Consider the following 18827-nt stretch of genomic DNA (forward strand, 5'->3'; position numbering starts at 1 on the left):
GCGTTATCATCCATGAACAGAAGGTGGGGGGTGTTCTGGTAGAATTGGAGGATGATTATGGGTTCCATGATAAGGTAACAAAATGCAGTGACTGGGTCATCAACAATAACCGAACAGTTCCGCGCTGACTGGTGATGACGGCCCAGACTGTTGCACCTCCTCCACCAAAGCCAACCATAGGGTCCATGTTGACCACAGTGTGTCGCTCACCTCACCTTCTCCAGCAAAGGTAACAACCATCATTGATATGGAAGGTGACACAACAATCATCAGTGAACAGGACGGTCGACCTGTATGATCAATTTTCCAATTTTCATGTTTTGACCCATACATCACTACTAAATCCAAGTCCCTGATTGTCAAAGGTCAACTTATTTAGCCTTATACGTGTGTTTAATCGCAACCCATTTTGTACATGGAGCCCGAAAGCAAACTTAAAAACATGCGTAGTGACGCGTGAAGTTTTTTCGTTGAGAATCCACCAGCAAAATCAGATTTTTATCTCCACAGAATGTTAAAATTGATGCCACAATGACAAGGGTTTTTTTGAGAATTTTCTGGTTTTGACCACAAACCGTACACACAGAAACCATTATTACAAAATGAAGTGTGTCTATCACTCCAATACAATTACCCCCCATCCTAAAAATGTGTGAAGTGAATTTGAACACTGTGTATACAACATCCATTGAGTTTTTCACAATATTCCAAACTTCTTGTAAAAAAATAAATAAAGTCATTGTCTAACTGTGAGCTTTTTTTCTCGCAGTTTTTGATCCAGGTCAAGAAGCTGTCGTAAGAATCCTCTATTGGGAAAAATCCAGCGCTTCGGTTGCACACAGCGTATGGAGGATAAAAGGCTGAGATGATGATGAATCATCAGGTAAGCCAGGACCAAAGCTGCTGAGCGACTCACACCCACTGCACAGTGAACAAAAACCTTCCCTGGAAATCCCAAAAGAAGAAAAGTTACCAACATTTTTCAAATGTTCCACTCCCTTTATAAAGTTTATCAAAGATGCAGTGTACCTCCTGATGTTAAACCTTGGTGAATGAACTCTGCTGCAGGATAGAAAAATGGTGAGAGGTCAAAAGTGGGCAGATCATGAGCTGGAACTCCATAGTATTTCACTGTGGTGCCATAGAAATCATCACTGCCTCTGCAGCAGAGTTTGCCGTGTGAGGCATTTAGCACGTGAGTGATGCCCAGCTGCCACAACGAGAACTTGTCGTGAGACATGACCCTGACATGAGGACAAAAACAAAACAAAATCTTAAGAATCTAGAAGCATCTGTCTGAAACACTGCACTGGGATACTCACATGTCTCCTAAGTACAATTTTGGCCAAACTTCATCTCCATGGTGACACGAGTGAGGACCTGAGTGCAGAACATCTTCCAGGTCCTGGAGAGATACAAGCTCATCTTCCACACACTTGTCCTCCACCTTCGTAGTATCCTCAGAGGAAGCTGCACAACTAGTTCCTTCTCCCGTTGAAGCTCCCATTGAAGGCTTTCTATTTGACATTGCACTGTTTGTGGTTTGAATTCCGTCTTCTTGCACTTTGGATAAACTGCTGCTTCACACTTCCCCCCCTGTCAGCTGGTGACTGTTTTAAACAGGTGGTGCGCTTTGGCTTATTAACTCTACACTGTGACTTTATGATTATGTAACGGTTTACGCACGGATTTCAGAGAGCATTAATATTTAAATTTTGGGTTTGGTTTGGTTTAAATTACTTAAAAGACCCACTCTAATGAAAATCATGTTTTTGGTGTTTTTAACATGTTCTTGTAGTATTTTTCTTATGATGGAGGACATATTTTTTAGGTAAATTAAACTTGAAGTTGCATTTCTGAGTATTTGTATATTCAAAGTTGTGAATCAGAACTGGGCAAAGAAATGCTGTTTGAAAAAGATTGTACTTCTTACGTAGAAGATGTGCTTGGTGGCTCTCTGCTCCCAGCACTGGGAATGCTTTTACAAAAGAACAAAAGATGAACAGAGTGGAACTTTAAACAATTGCAAGTTTATTTATTTTTACTAAATTAATATAAGGGTATATTTTTTGACCACTAGACAAAGGAAAACTTTTTTGTTCACATCTGAATAATTTTTTTTAGTGTTACTCAAGGTTATTGCTTGAGTTATTTTAAGACCTGAGCTAATTCTTGATTTAGCCCTCTTAACATTTAGTCACAGGGGTTGGCAGAATCATAATAAAAGACCACTGGGAATATTTTAGCCAAAATATAAACATCTGTGTAGTTTTCTGGGACATATTTTCTGCAGAGCGGCAGCGTTGTGGGTGGGACCACAGGGGGGTATTCAAGAAAGCAGGTTATGTGATTTACCACGGTAAGTTTGAGGCTAAGAAAGCATATAACCTCATATTTCGGTTCCAAAAACAAAGGTATGTTTCAGGGTATGCTTAGTTCCCATAGCAACTCATGCTCTGAACAAAACCTGGTCTGGAGCAGGTTTAGTTGAAGGTTAGATTGTTTTTTAGTGAATGAAGAAGGTCAGATAATACTTTTTCCACCTTGAGAGGGTGATGAGATCATGTATGGATGTTGTAGATATAAACTTATTACATTAATTTATATTAATTATTTGCTTCAGTTAATTAAATAATTTTTTTGAGTTCAGTCAACTTAAAAATAACACATAGTTATCAGACAATTATTTTACTTTCATTCAAATTAACCCAATTAAGTAGGTGTAATTTGGCAGCACAAGGAATTGTGGGATACCATTCCCTTTGCCTGTCTGGAAGGATTTGGGTATACAAGTGTAGTTTTTTGTCAAAATATGTTTAGTTGTAGCTGTTTTCCTGTGTTTTGCCGAGTTATTTTACCCTGTTATGTTTAATTCTTTCTGCCCCATGAGTGAAAGGATGATGAGCTTATTTAGCAGCGCTAGTGGAAATTTATGGTAGAAGAACTGAAGTTACAGTCAGTCATGATAAATTAATTCCATGATGTATATTGTAAATCCACACGGTATCATTTATTTTAATTTTATAAAAATGATAAAAGTTTCATAAGTTGCATATATATATACATCACAATGTAATTGGAAATAAGATCAGATACTCATGCGTTAATATAACTTTTTCCGTTATTTTTCTCCAAGCAGAAACTCTTTTTTTTTTTTTTTACTGATGCAGCCGTTTTACTTTGTTGATGGACGTATAATCTTCATATGCCGTCATTAAAATCTCAAACTCCGTCTCACTAAAGTATAGTTTTCTTCTCCATGCATTTCCATGGCAACTCTGTCTTTATGTACTTGCCGTGCACGCGCATTAACCCAGGGTTACCAAGCCGAGCGTAATTACGCTAACTCAAATCTGGTCTTTTGGAACCGACATACCCAGAGTAAGCAAGTTCAGGCGGCCTTCAGCCAGAGTTCAGGGTTAAAGTGAGGGTAGTTGCTTTCTGGAATACCCCCCTGGTGTGGAAGTAAGCCTGCTTTTATTCCCCATGAACCTTTTGTTTACACTCTTTCCTGATAGCTTACAGCCCTTCACATCCCCAATCCAACTTTATTCCTGCAACAAAAATGGCGAGCAGTATTGGAACTATCCAGACGTACACGTTTGACAAAGACGCACATGTAACTAGTCATCTGCAAGTGGATGTATAAGAATGGAGCAGAGCAGGGAGCTTGTGGCATGCCGACTGTAGCACCTACATCACTGCATTGTTTCATCTGTTCCTGATTCACAACAATTTGAATAAAAGATTATTCAGAAATGCATATTTTCAACACGTCTTCCATCATGACAACAAATTAAATTACTGAAAATATGATTTTCATTGGAGTGGGTCATTGATATAAATGGATTTTAAATGTCTTCATAGGGCAAATGTTTTGTATTTAATGTTTATTTTGACGTTTTTCTGCCAAACAACGTTCACGATCCCGTCGATGCGGAACATGGCCAGCAGGTGTCGCTGTGGCGCGGGCAGCAGTTTTCCACACAAAGCAGGCTCTTCTTTCCTGCAGTTCTTGATTCAAAGTCCTTCCTGTTTGCAGTTGCCTGGTTGTTAGAAGCATGTTGGCTGACAGATCCTCTGGGGAGTGGAGAAACAAGCTCATCGTTCACCCGCAGCTTTGGACTTTCGGTATAAAGAGAGACAAAAATCCGTACAGATTCTGACTATTTATTAAAGTAAGTTTTGAAACCACGAAAGCCACTTCCTGTCTGATAACTGGTAGACTTTATGAAAAATAATGCGTATTTTATGCAAAATTCACAGCTGAGCTTGTGTGTCTGTGGTCAGACTGTGAGCTCTTTGTCAAACAGCCTGTGTGAGTCACTGTAAGCCAGCCAAACAAGCTGACATGACACTTATTTATCCTGAGTAAAGCCTCGGCTGGAGAAGTACTGGGTTGTTGTAGTGTTGTCAGTAAATTCTGGAGGCTGGTGGTTCCAATTCTTCTTTTTCTTTTGAAGCAGCAACGGATTTGGTAAGTTTTGTTTCAGGCTATTTATCCAGACTTAATATTCGTTTTCTATTGTTCACAGCTTCATCCATCGCTGGAACATTAGAAGGAGGTCACAAGATCTTTTGCATCAACTGACAGTTGCTCCTCATATGTTGAAATGAAGTCCTGTTGTTGGGTGTGGCTGTTTACTGAAGGGTGATTGCCAAACAATAAGAAAGGACTTCTGTAAAAATCCACTAACTTTAACACACAAAATCCAGTTGTTGTTTTTTTTTAAAACCTAGAAACTCCCAGAAATCTTTATTTTACAGAGTGACGATACAGGTAAAGCTACTATTTAACACATGAAAAGTAAACAGTTCTGATTTTTTACTATTACACCTTTTAGAGACAGGAGCAGAAAGAACTAATTTGTATGATTGTTATTTTTCTAATAGGGGCTTAACATTAATTCAAACAATGATTTGATTCATATCATAATTTGTGGTTGACTATATGATTCGTAGTCAAGATTGAATTCAGTCCAGTTTTCTTTATGAGGCCCGATTGTCCGACATAGTTGTCTTAGCTGACCTCACTATACAAAACAAACCACTACATAGAAATGAATAGAAATCAGTCAATCAATTAACAAATACACCCCTATTTTCTAACCATATTTAATATTAGGAAATATATATATATAAAAAAAAACAGATCAAAAAACCCCAAACCAAAAAAAACCTTGAAAAGGTAGGACAAAAAGGGATCCGGACTCACATCTGTACATTTTTCATCCATTTCAAAACAACTCATTGGACCAGTCAGCCCAAAGAAGCTATGATGTTCCTCACAATTATATTAGTTTCTTTTTTATTCCGAGGTTCTATAATGAATAATGTGTATGTGAGACAATAATCTATTTATTTAACTTCTTTGCGAGTGTCATAACCGCCTTGGACACCATAACTGCTATTTGCAGACAGCGTAAAAGCAGCTCACTTGGGGGGTTTTCTTTCTGTGTCGGTCTTCAGGCAGCAGTGTTGCTCACATTCAAAAGTCAACAGGAGCACAGACATGTCGGTGGGAAGTGGCAGAGCTTTGGACTCAGTTCAGAACAGTTGGGATCTTATCATCAGGTTAAAGGGCAAAAAAAGGCAGAAGCAACAAAAAAAACGTATTTCTTTCAAAACAGTAAGTTTTGAAAGAAATAATTGATCTGTTTACTATTCTTGTTGACAGTTGTTGTCTGGACAGAACTTTAATAGATAGAACTAATAGATAGAATTTCCCTATAGAAAAATAAAATTATAATATTAATCAAAAATAATTTATTTGCGAGTGTTTGAAAATGTGAGGATTGCAAAACATCGTCAACATTTTCTTTTTTTTTTTAAGTTATTTATCACTGCAGGTTTGAAAAAAACTGCTCGGAAATCAAGCGTTTTTTTACTTATTGCTTTTTAAAAGCTTTTAAAAAAGCATACACAATAATCAAAATATAGTTGATCTTAACCCATAAGAACCATTGGTGACACCACCGTAACAGACAGAATTAGAAATGTGTTCTGGGGTCCACATGGTCTGTTGTTTATCACACAACATTTTCCTTTAAGGAAACATGGGTCTGGGTTCTTAAGGGTTAAAATGTTCTTTTTTTTTAAAAAATTTTAAGGCAAAAGTAAAGTTTGTTTTGCTAATATATTTATTGAAACCTTTTTTTGACAGAAATTTTTCAGAAATTAATGCAGTTTCACCAACTTTTCTAGCTACACTATGTACCTAATTACGAATTAGTTGAATTTACTTTTAATACTTTTTTTTAAAACAATAAATGCTGGAGTCATTTTTATATTCCATTGATTGAAGGTTAATTTTATCAGTGTATGGAATTGTGCCATCTCTCCTGTTGTTTCTCAGATGCACCATTTCTTTGTGTTTCTGCAGCAGCATGGCGCAGACAGAGGAGGGTGTAAGCACGTGGAGCTGTAACCAAGTGGCCCAATGGCTGCAGGACGAAGGTTTTGGTCAATATGTTGAGCTGTTGTGCACACAACACCGCCTTGATGGCCTCAGTCTGCTGGCTCTGACTGAGGTCGACCTGCGTGGTCCTCCGCTGAGTCTCTCTGTGCTGGGAGACATCAAAAGACTAACACTAGCTCTCCACCGGCTCCAAAGAAGAAACCATGACCAGCTGGAGGAACTGGGTCTTCGGCCGTCAGACAGCATCCCTTCTGGCCTTTTGCTGGGAGTGGAGTGGAGTATGGATGGAAAGGACTGGAGGGAATTCAACGGAGATTACTGTTTGCGAAATGGAACTGAACTGGTGCGAAGAACCAGAGGTGGATCTAGGAACGTGTCGAGTGCAGCGACTTGTCATGCACACTCAAATGGGAGACACGAGCAGCAGCTGGCTGGTCGGTTGGACCCAGAGGTTTGGAAAACTGTCATCAGCTCCATTTATGTGTTTTTGGTGTTTGGATTCACCTCTTTTGTCATGGTCATTGTACATGAGCGTGTCCCTGACATGAGAACATACCCACCACTTCCTGATATATTCCTTGACAGGTACAACTTAGTGCATCTTACTTGTTTGTCTTAATAATTGTTATGTGGAATTATCACAGTGATGATATTGCCAACTCCTAAAACCTATTGTCCTATTTGATCTGAGATCTGATAAGGGCGTGTTTTCTTACTCTGACAGTGTACCCAGAATCCCTTGGGCTTTTGCAATGGCTGAAGCATGTGGCCTCGTCTTGTGCTACATGTTTTTGTTGATTCTTCTACTTCACAAACACAGGTGAACTACATTAAATGAGTTGCTATTGGCTTTGGTTCAGCTTGTGATGGCTCTCTTGCCGTTTCAGGTCAATTCTCTTCAGACGCTTGTGCTCATTGATGGGGACAGTGTTTTTGCTACGCTGCTGCACAATGTTTGCTACCTCACTCTCTGTTCCAGGCCAGCATTTGAAATGTGCCAGTCAGGTGAGCAAAACACAATTGTTTAGTTGTGACCTCATCTTTCATCTCTTTCTAACATGTTAACAAGTGTCAGAGATAACAGGAGTGTCTCTTCTCTCCCTTCAGACGTATGGTGATACCTGGGGGAAAATACAGAGAGCACTAGCTATTTGGAGTGGGTTTGGGATGACTCTGACTGGCGTCCAAACCTGTGGAGACTACATGTTTAGTGGGCACACAGTTGTCATAACAATGCTCAACTTCTTTGTGACTGAATGTGAGTATCATCTTTTCAGATTATAGGACTTAAAAGTCCCACTCCATCTCCTGATTGATGTAAAACCGTTACCAGTGATCTTTTTATTATAATTATACAGTTTTTAGGCAAAACCGAAGAACCTGTGTCGTTCAGGACATAGTTTTACTGCAGAGCCGCAGTAGTTCACCTCTGTGTTGTTGGCGTGGAAGTAAGCCTTCTCTCATTTCCCATGATCCCTTTGTTTAGATGCTCTCTAGCTTGCTTGCAGTCCGTCACACCCGTTACCTAACATTATACCGTGGTCTGGTTGAATACTCGATTCTGATTGGCTGCTGGGTGTGCATTAAAACCTGATAACCGCACGGTGAAAAAAGAAGTTCCGGTCACCTATCTTAAATGTTTTGTATCCCTGCGCCGGCTTCTTTAAAACAACCTTTAGCTTCCTCATTTGGACAAAAACAAGCGGTAAGAGATGAACTTTCTCTCTGAATTGATGCTTTATTCAACCCATCGGGACGATCAGCATATACAGTATATATCGCCGAATCTTGACTGCAGCGGTGGTGCTGCGCGACGCGGACTATATGTTACGTGATGCGGCGCGATGTAGAAATAAAAGCAAAATTCTAGAAACCAAAACTTAATGTCTAGAAATCAGTATGAATTGTTAAAAAACAAATAAGAAACTGGAAGAGGTTGTTAATTGGGACATCACTTATTGGATGATGATGCTTGTTCACCTGTTCAACAGGAAGTTATTTGCAATATCTTCCAACCCACAATACATCTGTAAGCTTTTGTTTCTTTGTTTTTTGCAGATACACCACGAAACTGGAATCTGATTCACACCATTTCCTGGGTGTTGAACCTGTTTGGGATTTTCTTTATCCTGGCGGCTCACGAGCACTACTCCATTGATGTGTTCATTGCTTTCTACATCACAACTCGTCTTTTTCTCTACTACCACACCTTGGCCAACACCCGTGCCTACCAGCACAGCCGCAGAGCCCGCATTTGGTTTCCCATGTTCTCCTTCTTTGAGTGCAATGTCAACGGACCTGTCCCCAACCAGTACGAATGGCCCTTTAGTAAGCCTACTGTCATGAAAACTCTTATCGGGTAATTCTCATAATGAACTATAGCGGTGCATGAAATGCAACTTTTTCATAAGGTCACCCCAAACTTACAACAGTTGAGCACAAAAACCTTGTATCTCAGGAGCGATGTTTCTTTGTTTTTTCACTGTAAAAAACAAAGTGTCATAAATGGTGTGTTTACAATTATTCTGCTGTGTGTAGGCACCAGGATAGCAAAACAGTACAAATAGATTTTTCCACTTTCCAGCTATAATGTTAGCTGCTGAGAAAAGGTTTATGTCATGCATTGTTCCATAACATTTTATTTATTTGCCATTATCATTATATCTTTTTTTTATTGAATATAACCTGGGATAGGAAAATTAAAGGATTCTTTTGTTTACTTATTTTAAGCTTAAGGCTAAATGTTTTCCTGATGTTTAAATTTTTTTAAATTTTATTGTATTCAGGAGATAATTATTGTTGACTACTGGTTTGACCCGAAACAATTTATATTTTTTATATTTGTATTTTTATTTCTTGGTGGGTATCTGTTGATAGTACACATTTATTTAATCATTATTCATTTCTTAAAAGCACAAAACACACTAATTCACTAATGTTACTTTTACAGTTCCAAGTTGATAATGTCACTTTTTGGACAGATTCGGTCTTATCTAAATATTTAGGAATTTTCCAATAATTGTTTATTTATTGATTGTTTTTTTTTAAATCCTATTTTAACAGTTAAATGTTTAATTACTATCAAAAGGATGTGGAGTTATGTTTTGCTGCTTAATACAAAAAACCTTGATGTTAATTGATGTTAGCATTTTGTTGTTTACCATGGAGCTTCTGATCAAAACTGTTCATGTTTATCTCTGCAATACAAAGCCTTAATTTAGTAGCATAGGTGTCCGTCTTTTGGTGTAGCAATGTGCACAAACTTTTTTTAAAATGTTGATGATTCACTGCTTTTTATGGTCTGATAAGGACATTGTGTATATGCATGAGTGGACGTGAAGGTTTAGAATTGGACATTCATCATGAAACTAACCCACGCCCCAACTGGTTTCTGTTTACCGTTTTCAAATAGAAATAAAATACAGTTTAAATATTGATAAATGTTTACAGGGAAGCTCCCTTTAATTTAAGCCACGACTGCTGAAACAGTGCTGATGTCGTCTCGTCTAAAGATGGTACGTCTCGAGCTTTAAAATTTTGTCTTCTTTTTAAAATAAAGACTTTATCTTTTTTTGTACTTTTAAAGAAGAATTGTGTGACTATTGGTCTGTTTAAATTGTGACATTGGGCTAAAGTGAAACTAAAAAGTGAATTTTATATTCAAAATTGTAAAGAAGGAATTTTGAGCGAATTAAGTATCTATTTATTCAGTCATTCTATCTAACTTGATTCAATTTTATCATTTTAATGGTGGCCAGATTATGTGAAATCTTAAATTTGGCAAAATAAAACAACTTTATTAGTTCTTGTTCATATGTACTATAATCAGAGGAATCTGAGGTTTGGGCTCTATTATTCAAAGGAAAGTGGCAACATATTTGTGTTTTATTTTCTTAATAAAGTTTTTACTTCAACAAACTGATGAGACATTCATCTTCTTCCGCCATGTCACTTTTTTTAGGCATCTTTCCAAATTCTTGTTTTTCTCCTGGGTCTGGTTGTCCTGTGTCACTCCGACTGCTTTATCAAAAAAGTGAAGGTTTGTCACACTAAACAAGGTGAGTTCGGGCTACAGCTGTAACAGCTTGGTGGTTGAGGAAAAAAAGCAGGACATTTAAATTATTGTACTTTCTGTATTTTGCCCCTTAAATCTACTATCAACACCTTTGTGCCAAAATCGCACAGATGCAAATATTGTTTATAAATTATCATACACTCATATTGTTCCTCCTTTTAAATCATCTGGTGGCCTAAATAACCATCCATAAACCAAAATATACCATATAACTTTAGCAGATTAACCCTTTTAGTTGCCATTTGAACATTTTAAAAGAAAAAAACACCAGAGATCTGTTATATAATATCAGATATAATTTGTTTAGAAAGTACCAATGATTAGCAACAGAATTAATTGATTGCATTATTATATATATTATGTAATGGATGACAAACTGCTTATTAACTATTTCTGCTTGTTAACTGTTTGTTGCTGCCGCTGTATCTGATCATTTTTCTGCTTTTTGTTAAATTACCACTTTGCCACTAATCTAAAATATTTTTGTTTGCGTGCAGTTTGCTTTGACGATGATGGAAAACAGTATCATATCGGAAGTGTGTGGAAAACAGACTGCAAGGAGTGCACTTGCACATCAGACCATATAAGCTGCTGCAGCAAGTAAGATTTCATTTTCATTAATTAATTTGAACAAGCTATGTTCTGTGGCTTAGTTAAATATTACCCCAGCGTTGTGAAAGTAGACATTTCTTCCAGAATGATGGGATAAAGTTCATTAAGGACTTCAGCCCATCATTTTGGTGGAAGGTGTTGAGGGCATCCCACTTTTTGGCATTTGAAGAAAATGCGCACATTAAAGACTTTTGACTCCTTGATCTACTAAAACCTTTGTGTAAATGACAGTTGGAGAGATATATAAACTTCAAAGAAATAAGATAAATTAAATTATTCAAATCATAAACATCAAATCATTATTATGATTTAGCTTTTTTAACCAAAAATAAAAGAACCAGTGTCCTTTTTTGCAGAGCGGCCGGAGATCCTTAGAAATCCACCCCTTAGTTGTGGCCGAGACAGTTGGGATGGAATAACCCCGCCCCCCCTTCCTCTCATACTGTTACTGAGAGCTCTCTATGTATGTGCTCTCTCACTAGTCCCTCACACCCCCAGCCTAACATTAACAGTGCAACTAAAATGGCTAGAGATACTGGAGCGGTCCAGCTGTACAGTTTTGAGCCAGATTCCAGCTCGGAAGAGAAAAATGAAGATGTACTGTAAATGGATATATATCATGAGTGGATGCATCACAATGAAGCAGAGCTTGTGCCCCTCCCATATCTTTGAACGCCACAAATAAGCTCATTTTCAAAAGGCATTTTTTTAGACCTGCTAATGATTCAGTGATTTGAGTAAAGCAATACTCACAGATGCAATCTGAAGCTTAATGTTCTTAATGTATGTCCTCCATCATCAGAAAAATGCCACAAGAACATATTAAAAACACAATTTATATCTTTAAACAGATGAAACAAAAGAACCTATTTGATTGTAACTTTTCATGTACTATTTTTAAAGTTAGTAAAAGTGCAACACTGTTCAAAATTTTAGTTCATTGTGTTTTTACTTTGTGTCTTTCAGGATCCTTAGAAACAACCTGAGGCTGCCTGAGAAGTGTGAGCTACTCGTTGACAAAACCAAATGCACCTTCAAGCCTGTGCTGAAGACTGACAACTCAAAATCCTGTTTTTAAATAAACTGGAATGCCTTTTTCCCCTCCAGATCTAAATGGCTTTTTGGATGAAATTATAATCAGTGCTAATCTGTTCTTCATAATAAAGTTTAATTGTGTCAGAGCACTTTTCTGGGTCTTTGCCTGCCTGATGATTTGAGAATGGAAGGTGCAACTTGCAGCAGGGTGTAATAGAACAATTCCACCACAGTGTGACAGCAGAGCTTTGTGCTCAGAGGTTCTCGGGCAGTCAAAAGGCTCTATCAGCTCAATTATAGCTGAGCTCTTCTCGCAACGGTCTGTGACAAAAATGCTCTGCTTTAGATCATGTGCAGCTCCTTCTTCAACTCTCATCCCTCTGGATTCAGAGCTTTTCAGAGCATCTTCTCCTGTGATCCTGGCACCATAGAATCCATTTATCTAGACAGCTGTGCTCGTAAGTGCTTTTTGTACATTAATGTAATTCCACATAGTAGTTTTGAAAATGCTAATTATGTATTTGAGGAAATTGAGGCTTGTTTGTAATATTTACTTGGAACCCAATGCTAAATTGTTTTTTTTTACATTTCCCTTTAGCTTAGTACTGGAATATACAGATGCCTTTTTATAGGTATTTTTCATGCATGTATGTATACATTTTAATTTTTTTCATCTGCAGGAGCAAAGGTGTAACAATCAACAACAAAAAATGGGGCGGTATTTGTCTAATTTGCTTTAGGGTTTCAAAACATGAGTGTATATTTGAAAAAAATATAATAATTTGTCAACGGAGGTAAGATCACCTGCAATCCTTGACACCCCCAGCAGAAAAGATACAGGCTCCAATTTTGTGGGATTCGACTAATAGAAAAGTCTTTGTTGCTGCTGCCTTGATATTTCCCAGGCAAAGAGAGGATGATCATTTTTCTAAAACAGCCTGTCTGACTGTATGGTTTATTAGTAACTCAAAAATGGAAGAAGAAAAAAAAACTGTTTAGGACCAGAAATGTATCCATCAGAAATGTCTGATTTGACAATAGTAAGCAAGTGTATTTTATGAGTATTTAAGAGAACTGGCCACTATTATTAATAGTTACTTAGTTTTAAGCAATACTTATGCTCAGCAACATCTCAATGTCTCATAGATGATTTCTATCCAACTGATAATTTTCAAATATTGAAATAAAACCTAAAGGTTACTTAAATGCAGGCAGTGTAGTTTGCTGCATATCATGAAGTCTTTAGAATATATATTTGCTTTGTGTGATAAAAAAAAGGATTATTTTAGAAAACTGTGATTAATTTTCAAGTGTTTGCCACAAAAACATTTATCATTGTCATTTTTTGGAAAGTTTGAATCAATCTTAAAACATTTTCATTATTAATAAGATTTATTAATTAAGCACTTAAATTGTTTTTTTATCAGACACTGGGTTTGTTTTGTGTAAAACCTACCCACAACACAATGTTGTGGGTAGGTTTTACACAAAACAAACCCAGTGTCTGATAAAAAAAACAATTTAAGTGCTTAATAGAACTTATAGACACAATGAACTTCATTGAAAGATTTATTAATGCACTAGAAATTGAAATTGTAAAAAAACCCCACAAAAATAGTATTCCTAAAGGACACATTTGATAAAGAATATATGAAATGTTCTTGTAGGGTGACAAAATGGGATTATAAAAATCTGGAAATGTCACATTTCATGATAAAAGAGGAGAAAAAAGGCAGAGGGAGTCACAAGGTTATCAATCGAGGCTCGGTGGTGAAGCAGAGTTTCTTTCAAACAGTTAAAAAAAAAACTTAAAATAAAATTGGAGAATCAAGAAAAGATTTTATAGGAAGAAGATACATTGGAAAAATTACATCTGTCCACTGGTTCATTACTTTAGCCACTATTTTCTGGGAGATGGAAAATATGCTGAGGAAGAGAAGAATACAGTTGAACAAATGGAGCCAGGTCAGTGTGCCATCACAATGATAAAACTTGCTGGATGCACATTCTGCGCTTTCTTATTGTTGTAATAAGGCATGTTAAGGAAGCTTTTTTTTTCTTCTTTTGTGTGTCGGTTTTTCTGTTTTCTCACGATATGAGCCGGTCTTCACATCTGGTTGCTGGTGACATTACACTTGCCTTTTCTCTTCCAAACCAAGGATGATCAGTGCTGAGCCAGTCTGCCCCCAGCTCACTCAACAACACACTGGCAGACTACAGGATAGTAATGATGCAGAGCGAAGTGACTGATGAATAGCCGAGCGTGCTGCTATTCATCAGTAATAGAAAGTGACAGTTTTATTCTGTTTATGAGGGGGGGCTTTCACAGGACATGGCAGAGGTTTCAGGGGGAGACATCCATTTTTAGGATTCCAACAATGTCACTCCCCTTGACTCACAGCATCAATTTTTGAGCACATTATGCAGTTAATTCTGGAAATGTATATTCAATTTTATTGTCAATTAACCATCGTCTTCATACTAAAAGGTCCATCCAGGATTTGTTGTTTCTCAAAGGGCAGTCAGTGTGAAAAAAAAAGATGTGCGCACAATCAAATGCTTTCATAATCTTTGTCATCATGGTGTGTAAATCTAAACTGATGTGTATGTTCTCTTTGAAATGATGCAGTCCTTGTTACCATGACTGTATAATAAGAAATATTTATTATCTACATTTTGAGTATCATTCGCATTCCTAACAAAAACACGCAAAAATGAGTTTACAAGTGTAAATATTAAATGAAAAATTCCAAATTAAGGCAAAAATTACAAAAGTCCTGCTCATTTTGATGACCTTTCATGTTTTATGACAACACATTTTAGATTTGTCTTGACATAAACACATTCAATTATTTTTTCTTTGATAATTCAAACCACTATCAAATAAAACTTTTTATTTATTGCACTTTTCCAAAGTGCTTTACATAAAAACATAATTTTAAAAACCAAAAGCAAGACATAGTAATGCGTGGAATGATTCCAGGTATAAATCTGGCTTCGTACTGAAAAGAGAAACAATATTTTGGGGACCTGTCCACATCAGTGACTCCCCAGATCTAAGAAAGGAGGTCCTGTAGCAGCGGGACCGTAATTCACTGGAGTTAAATCAAAAATGTAAATAAAATACACACAAGTAAAAAAATAACCAGATAAATAAACCTTAATAGACAGATATAAATCAGTAAAAGTGAATAAAAAGATCAAATGAGTAAAAACAGAAGTAACATAAAGTAATTGAAATGTCAATTAAGAATATTTCTAAATTTCAACTAAAAGCCATATTAAAAAGTTAGGTTTTTAAACACATTTAGTCTAATATGTAAAATAAATTTTGGATTATTAGATTTTAAAATCATTGCTTTATAATTCTTTTATTTTATTTTTTTCTGGTTTCATACCATATTTTTCTTTAACTAAAGCTTGAAAACATTTTAGTAACTATATTTAGTTTATCTTATAGCTGTAAGCTTTACGCCTGTGAGACATTCTGCATATTACCTCTTCACATCATTAGTGTAATTCCAGGTGCCTGTTGTTTTTTATGCCTGATTATTTCAAGCAACCCAGCTGTACCTCACTGGCAGTTTGACAGCAGGTGTTTTAGCAGGACTTAATTTATACAGCATTTTAAATGCAAAAGTAGTCTGTTCTGCTGTCGCAAAACCAGTTAATGTACAACTCCCCTGTGAGTCTGAATGCATTTGATTTAGACAGTATTGAAAACTGTTGGGTGTACCTCGGCTAAAGTGCTGCAACCTTGAATTTGTGACTGGAGTGTGGAGGAATAGTGGTATTAAAAATAGGCTTACTGCAGGTTTTAGGAAGAATCTTCTGGTGACTCCAAAATGTAACATTGATCTGGGTAATGCAGCATGTCTCATTTCCACTTTTTATTTCAGTTATAAAACAGAGTTTTTCTCCTGCTGTGTCAGAATTTGGTTCATTCTTTACTTCTCACGCAACACAATCACTTCTATGATAATGCATCCAATTATCTGTCAGTGAACTTGATCTAAGGAAATAATATCTTCTTTCTTTATGTCTTTCTCTGTGATTTAGCTCCTTTTGACTCAGATGCAATTTTCTGAAGAGCTGCACAAAAGTTTAGATCTGAGGAAAAGCCAATGGTGCAGATGAAATACCACTGAGAGTCAATGGGAGCCAGTCTACTTTATTAATGTCGGCTCTGCTTCTCAACGGATCCATCCATCCTCATCATCTAATATGGGAGAAGGACATGTCCATTTCTGAGACTGTACACGAGTGGCTGGGAAACAAGACCCAGCTGACCTCGGACCTGCCGCTTCTTGACCATGATGACCCGTGCCACATGTCTCCTGTCCTCACGGCATGTTTGGTTTCATTGTACAGTGCTACAATGGTGCTGGGGCTGGTGGGAAACATTGGTCTCATTTGCATCATTGCTCACCGCAGAGAAAAAGTCAATGTCACTAGCATTTTCATCTGCAATCTATCATTCTCTGACATTCTGGTGTGTGTGTTCTGCCTTCCCTTCACTATCATATACACACTCATGGACCACTGGGTGTTTGGATCGCTGTTGTGCCGGCTGGTGCCATTTATCCAGTGTGTTTCTGTGACGGTATCAGTTCTGTCCTTAGTTTTTATTGCTTTAGAAAGGCATCAGCTCATTATTAACCCCTCTGGATGGAAACCAAGCCTTTTTCAGGCCTACATGGCAGTAATTGTCATTTGGATTTTGGCTTGCTTTACCTCGACACCCTTCTTAGTATTTCAGCTGCTCACAAATGAACCTTATACTAATGTAGTTCTGCCAAACCATCATCAGTTCTCTCAGACATATCTCAATATATCTAACTCCGTCGCCAACAGAAATTCCTCTGTGCCTCTTCATTTGTATCGCTCACTCTTTGCTTTTGTCCCCACCTCCCCACACATGGAGGCTTGTGTGGAGCACTGGCCATCCCAGGAGCAAAGGGTGGCGTACACCACTTGGCTTCTGGTATTTCAATACTGTGGTCCACTTTTGCTGGTCCTACTCTGCTACGTTCGGGTTTTCGTACGCCTCCGCCACCGCAAGGACATGCTGGACCGAGCTAGGACTCCAGAGAATCAGCGTATCACCCACAGCCGCAGAATCAACATCATGTTAGCCGCTCTCATAACAGCCTTTGCCCTCTGCTGGCTTCCACTCACCATCTTTAATGTGGTGGCAGACTGGAACCAAGAGGCTCTGCCTGTCTGTCACCACAACCTTCTGTTCTCCCTCTGCCATCTGCTGGCCATGTCCTCCACCTGCATCAACCCCATCATCTACGGCTTCCTCAACTCGAACTTCCGACAAGAGGTGAGGGAGGTGCTCCTGCACTGTCGCCACTTTCAACAAGGAGGAGAGTTTGAGCAGTTCCCCATGTCCACGGGGAACGTGGAAGTGTCCCACATCTCAGTGCCTCTTCCATGTAAGAGCAACTCTGTCTGATTTTAATGCTGCATCAAAGACCATGCAAATGCATCGAAACAGATGAACTGTAAAGTTTCAGGATTTGGTTTAGTTCTAGTTTATTCTGTGTAATGTCTTTTTTGAGGTAACAACAGTGTATTCACTTATATCTTATGTCAAATGCTTATGATGGACATCTTTTAAAGTCAAGTGACACAATATTGGCCGATTTTTTTTTTATGCTGATTAATGATTGTTAATGAAAAAATGAGCATTAAAATGTGTGTGTAAACATTGGTGAATACTGATTGTGTTAAATAGCTATTTTTTGATTTTTTGTTTTCTCTTTTAACTTTTGTGAAAATCTGCAAGAGAGATTGAAAAAAACACAAGTGATTTTGTTTAAAGTGACTTATTTTGCTTAGTTTCTTGTGATTTAAGTGATGAATAAAAATCAAACTTGGACTAATACAGAATTGGAACAGTCATTTAAAGGAATTTAGTGATTCATTAGCAATTGGTTCTTTTAAATATGTGGATTTTATTTTGTGCAGATTTTTTCTTCTGAAATTCACATTCCTCAATTAAAATGCATCTTTTGAAATAAGTGACCCTGTTGTACAGCGAGGTTGATAAAAATTACATAATTTCTATTCAACTACGCATTCTAATATGACTTGGTTTGTTGCCTCTGCTGATTATTTTGTTGTTGTTGCAAGAGAAGAAATTTGTTTTTCGTCAGATTTTTAAAAAACAAAAACTTTTTATACTTGTTAAGTCAGTTTTTACAACCTAAAAAAGCAAAATAAACTTGAAGCAAAAGCATGAGTGGTCTTAAAGTAACCTAAAAGTTTAAAAATATGTTCTGTAACTTTGTGAATTTGTTAGACCCAATTGGGTCCCACAAATGTTCTTGTATTCATTTACTTTATCTATTTAAAACATTTTTCCAGACATGATATATTTAACAAGCATAAAAACAGTCCAAAGGGAAAAGAAAGCAAATTACAATAATTCTTAGCTATAAATTCTAATCTTCTTGTTTTTTTTTATATTAACAAAAACCTAAGCACATACATTAATTATGCATGTTTTTTTAAACTAACATTAAAACATTAAAAAAAAACATTAACAAACCCCATTAAATCAACAACCCTATATATATATATATATTTACCATTAGATTATACTATTTTATAATGGGTTCCTTTGTTAATGGACTGTTTTTGATGACCAACATTTATTTTAGGGTAAATGTCCAAACT

The 18827-nt window shown here is 37.0% G+C and overlaps 3 protein-coding genes across 4 annotated transcripts; 2 read left to right on the plus strand and 1 right to left on the minus strand.

Moving 5' to 3' along the window:
- Positions 1–736: 736 nt before the first annotated feature.
- Positions 737–1637, minus strand: LOC101173884 (dual specificity protein phosphatase 13A). Its single transcript, XM_011484513.4, has 3 exons — positions 1323–1637; positions 1030–1244; positions 737–945 (listed from the first exon to the last, which is right to left on the minus strand). The coding sequence occupies exons 1-3, from the start codon at positions 1526–1528 to the stop codon at positions 737–739; spliced, it is 630 nt and encodes a 209-aa protein (XP_011482815.1). The 5' UTR covers positions 1529–1637.
- A 2365-nt stretch (positions 1638–4002) lies between these two features.
- On the plus strand, positions 4003–10006 carry LOC101167981 (sphingomyelin synthase-related protein 1). Of its 2 annotated transcripts, none has more exons than XM_004077412.5 (6): positions 4003–4178; positions 6383–7003; positions 7143–7238; positions 7306–7423; positions 7526–7676; positions 8477–10006. In XM_004077412.5, exons 2-6 carry the CDS (start codon positions 6387–6389, stop codon positions 8779–8781), a joined length of 1287 nt encoding a protein of 428 aa, XP_004077460.1. In that variant the 5' UTR covers positions 4003–4178; positions 6383–6386; the 3' UTR covers positions 8782–10006. The 2 variants fall into 2 exon arrangements, with proteins under 2 accessions (XP_004077460.1, XP_078788124.1); XM_078931998.1 differs by lacking the exon at positions 4003–4178 and adding an exon at positions 4189–4477.
- A 2378-nt stretch (positions 10007–12384) lies between these two features.
- Positions 12385–18248, plus strand: LOC101168234 (neuropeptide Y receptor type 1-like). Its single transcript, XM_011484515.4, has 2 exons — positions 12385–12598; positions 16200–18248. Exon 2 carries the CDS (start codon positions 16318–16320, stop codon positions 17599–17601), a length of 1284 nt encoding a protein of 427 aa, XP_011482817.1. The 5' UTR covers positions 12385–12598; positions 16200–16317; the 3' UTR covers positions 17602–18248.
- The last annotated feature ends 579 nt before the right edge of the window (positions 18249–18827 follow it).

Source organism: Oryzias latipes, chromosome 15, assembly GCF_053564925.1.
Source record: "Oryzias latipes strain Hd-rR chromosome 15, Olatipes_Hd-rR_3.1".
In the NCBI taxonomy this organism is placed as follows: Eukaryota; Metazoa; Chordata; class Actinopteri; order Beloniformes; family Adrianichthyidae; genus Oryzias; species Oryzias latipes.

Coding starts and splice junctions, on each gene's coding strand:
- LOC101168234 (XM_011484515.4), top strand. CDS start 16,318: ATGTCGGCTCTGCTTCTCAACGGATCCATCCATCCTCATCATCTAATA.
- LOC101173884 (XM_011484513.4), bottom strand. CDS start 1,528: ATGTCAAATAGAAAGCCTTCAATGGGAGCTTCAACGGGAGAAGGAACT. Junction 1,245..1,322: donor AAATTGTACTTAGGAGACAT/GTGAGTATCCCA, acceptor TCCTCATGTCAG/GGTCATGTCTCACGACAAGT. Junction 946..1,029: donor CCAAGGTTTAACATCAGGAG/GTACACTGCATC, acceptor TGGGATTTCCAG/GGAAGGTTTTTGTTCACTGT.
- LOC101167981 (XM_004077412.5), top strand. CDS start 6,387: ATGGCGCAGACAGAGGAGGGTGTAAGCACGTGGAGCTGTAACCAAGTG. Junction 7,004..7,142: donor CCTGATATATTCCTTGACAG/GTACAACTTAGT, acceptor TTACTCTGACAG/TGTACCCAGAATCCCTTGGG. Junction 7,239..7,305: donor CTTCTACTTCACAAACACAG/GTGAACTACATT, acceptor TTGCCGTTTCAG/GTCAATTCTCTTCAGACGCT.